Source organism: Xenopus laevis, chromosome 1S (genome assembly GCF_017654675.1).
Source record: "Xenopus laevis strain J_2021 chromosome 1S, Xenopus_laevis_v10.1, whole genome shotgun sequence".
NCBI classification, from domain to species: domain Eukaryota; kingdom Metazoa; phylum Chordata; class Amphibia; order Anura; family Pipidae; genus Xenopus; species Xenopus laevis.
Window position 1 is genome coordinate 21,683,582 of NC_054372.1, and position 6,000 is coordinate 21,689,581.

At 37.3% G+C, this 6,000-nt stretch overlaps 1 protein-coding gene across 1 annotated transcript in view; it reads right to left on the reverse strand.

Annotated features, from left to right (window-relative positions):
• ccdc149.S (coiled-coil domain containing 149 S homeolog) overlaps window positions 1-2,829 on the reverse strand; it is a 59,167-nt gene extending 56,338 nt beyond the window's left edge. Inside the window, exon 1 of the mRNA XM_018236054.2 lies at window positions 2,674-2,829. Within this exon, the coding sequence (XP_018091543.1) occupies window positions 2,674-2,772 (99 nt within the window). The 5' untranslated portion in view covers window positions 2,773-2,829. The remainder of the gene's footprint in view (window positions 1-2,673) is intronic.
• Window positions 2,830-6,000: the final 3,171 nt, after the last annotated feature.

Consider the following 6,000-nt stretch of genomic DNA (forward strand, 5'->3'; position numbering starts at 1 on the left):
ACTTCCAGTTTAGTGTGTCCCTGGATCAGAAGGTTAGTTAGGTACAAGAGGAGGGTTGTGGGTGCACTCCTAAGGCCATATAAGAAAATATTTAAATACAATAATTCCCTGTCTAAAAAAAAGAAAAACAGGGTTTTTTGTTAAAAAGTTATGATCATAAAATTGGTAAGCCGCCATACCACGTCAAGGTAAACCACATACGGCGGTCCCTAACCTGTTTACCTGTGATCAAAATATAAAACCTTGGTTTCAGTCTGTGGACTAGATCCTCCCCCGCCACCTGCATATGCGGCTTTTGAAGGGGAGACTGCCCAGACCAACGCCCATTTTAAAAAAAAAGGTGATTGTGAAGAGACTATAATGAAGGAAAAGTAAAGTTGTATATATAAGTGCACACTTGTGTGTGTATGTGTGTGAGTATACCCGCTGTATGGGGTTTACTTTGACGTGGTATGGCGGCTTACCAATTTTATGATCATAACTTTGTAACAAAAAAACCTGTTTTTCTTTTTTTTTAGACAGGAAATTATTGTATTTAAATATTTTCTTATATGGCTTGGGTAGCAGATCAGTGGGGGACAAGTGAGGGTTGCGGGTCACGAGTAGCGGGTATGGGTCGAGTAGGGTATAAGAAAATAAACCCTACCATAAAATGAATTGCATTAAGGAGGGTCTAATGGTTTAAAAAATTGTGGTGAACAGATAGATAGATAGATAGATAGATAGATAGATAGATAGATAGATAGATAGATAGATAGATAGATAGATAGATAGATAGATAGATAGATAGATAGATAGATAATAGCAATCAGATCACAACTAGTGATGGGGAATCTGTCCCTTTTCATATCAAAGAAAAATTTACAATATGCATTGAAATCAATTAGTGTTTTTTGGAGCTAAAACTGGGGAAAAAAATTAGCCTATCACTAATCACAACAATACTGGACAATTTTCAACCAAATATCAGTAAGACAGGCCATCTCTAGGCTTAGTATACTGTATACTGATCTTTTTATTTCAGTTATTTTTTATTTACTAGGTACTGTAGGGTTGCCTTATTATGCACAATTATCTGTAATACGGTGCACACACATGAGTCAAGTATGGCATCATTTTATAAACCCTAGAGAAAAGGCTTAAGGGATTAAATGTGGGATGGAAGGGCGGGGTAGGCAGGAGCCAGTTGTTGAGGATCATTAAATAGAGTTCATTTGCAAATGCTTATTAGTAGATGATTTTATGTGGATGTGCCCCTAGGGGTGTCAAACCTTACCCCTAAGATATTGAAGTAGTACAACTGTAAACTCTGGAGGAGGAGGGCCCCCTTTACCCCTTGTATTGGTCAGCATGTTTCATTTACTTCATTTATGTTTCTTTTATACACCTTTCTTTTGTACACCACTGCATTATATATTGGTGCTTTATAAATATGTGCCAATAATCTTTATAAACACTAAAAATAACAAAGCATTAGGCAAAAAACAGTAACAGAAAAGGTATAGCGGCCCTTTAAATGTTTTCTGAATCAATGATGATTGGCATTTACATATTAATATTGCATAGGCTTATATCTGGGTTCCTGTTGCACTGATTATTTCCAGGTAGCATTGCCATTATGAATTGTGAGTTACCACTTTTTGTGCTCTCTTTTTAGGCCCAAGATTTTGTGATTACTGACCTTCTTGGCATTCCAGTCTCTTATCTATATCAGTGCATAGTTGCTGGGGAAATTTGGACCCTAGCAACCAGATCGCCGAAATTGCAAACTGGAGAGCAGCTGAATAAAAATCAAATAATTCAAAAAGCACAAATGCTAAAAAAAAAAAATGAAAACCAATTGCAGATTGTCTCAGAATATCACTCTCACTAAGGGGCAGATTTATCAAGGGTCGAAGTGAATTCGAGGGAATTTTCGAAGTAAAAAAATTCGAAATTCAAAGTAATTTTTTGGATACTTTGACCATCGAATGGAATACTACGACTCTGAATTTACTTCGAATCCGATTCGAAGTAAAATAGTTTGAATATTCGACCATTCGATAATCGAAGTACTGTCTCTTCGACTTCAATACTTCGCCAAATTAAACCTGCCGAAGTGCTATGTTAGCCTATGGGGACCTTCAAAAGCATTTTTCTAAGTTTTTGAACTTAAATCGCTTGATCTTACGATAAAATCGTTCGAATCGTTTGATTCGAACGATTCAATCGTTCGATCGTTCGATTTTACTTCGACCGCAGAATAGCCAAATTCAATGAAAAAAAGTTCCAATTTTATATTCAAAGTATTTTAATTCGATGGTCGAATTTCGAAGTATTAAAGTTAATTTTAAGGTGAAAAGCTCCTTTAAGCAAAGCCGCTGTCCGTTTCAGCTATATCTTGCACAGCACGGTGTGGCCTCTCACATATGGAAGGTTAAAGCAACCAAAACATGAGTTTGCAGGGATTTTTATTTTTTAAACTGTCCTTTCTGATAAAGATTGCAAGGAAAGGTAAGCAGTAACATCTTTATATTCAGCATGGGGTAGGTCAACTGGTTCCATTTCCCCCATAACCGGTTCCATATTTCCATTGACTGCTGTTTCCTAGCCCTGGATACAAAGCACATGCACAGAGCTCTGTTTTCCAGACACAATTACATGAAGCCACCTGACCACACACACAGCACTCACCTCATTGACAAGCCCTTGCCAGTCACTCTCCCTTACTTCACTATGCATGACTGAGAGCCCTTGCTGGCCCGGGAACTGTACAGTAATCCAGTCAGCCATGAACTGCAGCTTCCTGAGCCCGATTAGCCTCTCACTGTTTGTTCTACGTCAGCTTTAACTAACTCTGCAAGGGAGGGGACGGCAGGAACATATGGGACAAACCTGTTACTCTACCTGCCAGCAATCAGACTACATCCTGCACGACTGCATGCCAAATGTACGACCCACCTCCCCTATTATTTACACTCTTATGCTTCTCTTTGCCCACTGTTTATACTGTTGGAACTAAACCACATTCATACAGTATATTTCTATTCGATCATGGAGTGTAAATTATAGGGCAGTACAAAAGTATTCACTCCCTTGATTTTACTGAAACTCAACAGCTAAAATGTTCTCTATAATATTTGATAGCAACCAATAGTAGCTGTTGTTTGTTTGTTTTTTTATATAGAACATTGTTTTATATAAAAAAAATCTTAAAGGGGGACTATCGCGAAAATGAAAATGTAATATAAGCTTCCCCATACTGAAATAAGAAACTTTCTATATACAATCATTTAAACATTTTGTATTGTTTCTGAAATAATCAAGTTTATTTTCACTATTCCTCTCTCGGCATCTGTTTCTCTTCATTCTGTCTTCATGCAGCAGTTGGGTGTCAGATATTAATTGACAGTTAGATCCAATATATCTTATAGGGGGGCTTCCTTTCCTAGCAGATATAATTAAGTTAATTCAAATAACTGACTCCAGTATAAACAAAATCTAACAAAATAACTGCCTTTTGCACAAATCCTGCATGTAGAGAGACATGATGTCTGGTGATTTTAATAGCATGAGCTCTAATACATCTTCTAGGCCAGGGGTCCCCAACCTTTTTTAACTCGTGAGCCACATTTAAATGTAAAAATAGTTGGAGAGCAACACAAGCATGAGAAAGTCCATGGGGATGTCAAATAAGGGCTGTAATTGGCTGTTTGGTAGCCCCTATGTGAACTGGTAGCCTACAGGACGCTCTGTTTGGTACACCTGGTTTTTATACAACCAAAACTTGCCTCCAAGCCTGGAATTCAAAAATAAGCACCTGCTTTGAGGCCACTGGGAGCAACATCCAAGGGATTGGAGAGCAACATGTTGCTCGCGAGCTACTGGTTGGGGACCACTGTTCTAGGCAAAAGGAGCCCCCCTATAAGATATATTGGATCTAACTGTCAATGAATATCTGACATCCAACTGCTGCATGAAGACAGAATGAAGAGAAACAGATGCTGAAAGAGGAATAGTGAAGATAAACTTGATTATTTCAGAAACGGTGTAGAATATTGAATTGATTGTATTTAGAAAGTTTCTTACTTCAGTATGATGAAGCTTATATTAAATTTAATTAATTAATATTTGAACAACAAATTATATCATATTAAGTGTCATATTAAAGAATCTTGCCAAACTGGTCTATATATATAAGTAAATATTGCCCTTTTACATCTGTTGCCTTGAGCCACCATTTTGTGATGGTCTGTGTGCTGCCTCAGAGATCACCTGACCAGAAATACTGCAGCTCTAACTGTAACAGGAAGAAGTGTTGAAGCAAAAGACCGAACTCTGTCTGTTAATTGGCTCATGTGACCTAACATGTATAGTTTGTTTGGTATGTTTGTGCGCACCGTGAATCCTACGATCCCAGGGGGCTGCCCTTATTTTTTTTAGTTTTACATACTCTCTATAAAAAATATATCTTTTTATAGAGAGTAGACCTATATTGTGTGAATGGTTTCGTTTTCCTTTAAGGAAAAAACTAAAACTGAAAGATGTGATTTGCACACTTTTGTTATAACTATAGTCTTTTGGCGTATTTAAGTACGAGGTTTGCACATTTCTGGGAGTAAATATGTCCCTTTCTTCCAGGCTGATGCTTTTGCACTTCATAGTTCTACAGATTCTCTGCTGACTTTAGATCAGCTTTTGACTGAACCTCCCAACATTTAAAAAAAAAGAAAAAGTGGGACATTTTATGGCCACACCCCCTAATTATCATGTCCATTTTACAAAATTGGCAGTTTATGAAAATTTGAACACATTTCTGTGAGTTTAGTGCCATGTTTTATGTGTTTTGCTAATTAAAGTAAATTGCCCTTTAAAATGGTAATCTCAGTTCTCCCAAGAGACTTGCTTATCTTAAATAGTTACAATTGTATCTTTGCTTATCTTAAATTGTTACAAAAGTATCTAAGTTCAGCTGCTGGCTGTTCTGGGCTCTCTGCCAAAAGCCTCTTATTTTAATTAAGTTTCAGAAACTTTGTATCTTTTTCTGGAGTCAGTGCAGGAGATCAAAGAGAAAGTCGGGACATTTCAGTAAGAAACCGGGGCTGTAAACTGAGCTGAGCTGTCAAAATCTGGACAGTCCCGTAGAAAAGAGACAGTTGGGAGGTATGTAACTGGGCCACTGTTGTATGAACACAAGGCCAACATCCCTCCTGTTAAACTGAATTGTGGGGGTATGTTTTACTATATGCATCTAAATTGTTGTAAATGTCATATACTGTATATAAATCTTAACATGTATTAGCAGAAAACCTCACTTAGCTCTAGCCCAGCCCCAGGCCAAGATGCATCTCTCTTATAAAACAGGTATGGGACCTGTTTTCCAGAATGCTCGGGACCTGCAGTTTTCCAGATAAGTGATTTTTCTGTAATTTGGATCTTCATACATTAAGTCTTCTAGAAAATAATTTAAGCATTGCATAAACCCAATAGGCTGGGTTTTCTTCCAATAAGCATTATTTATATCTTATTTTGTAACAAGTAGAAGAAACTGTTTTATTATTACAGAAAAACTTTTAAAAAATTGGATTATTTGGATCAAATGTGAGTGGTGGCCTTCTTGTAATTCGGAGCTTTCAAGATAATGGGTCTCCAGGTAATAGATTCCATACTTGTATGCAAACATTAGGCCTAGGGCAATGCTAGAATCAGATTCAGAATAAGCCTTCTTTTCAGTCAAATGGACATACTGGTATTGCCTGCTCCCAAGAATTTTGGCCTTGGAAATAATTTTATTGGCCAGATGCAGCTAATATATAAACATTCAGTTGGATAATCAGGTAAATGGAATGGTCATAATTCCCATCAGGCAGTGGGACCCATCCAAAGTTCTCCTGTTATTCTTTGCACTGGTGGTGGAATCCCTCTCATATTAGGTAAGGCACCAGTTTGGTATCAAATACAACACCATAAAGAGAATATAAAGCTTACTTGTGACTGCAAGTGCAGTGCATTAAATGCCAT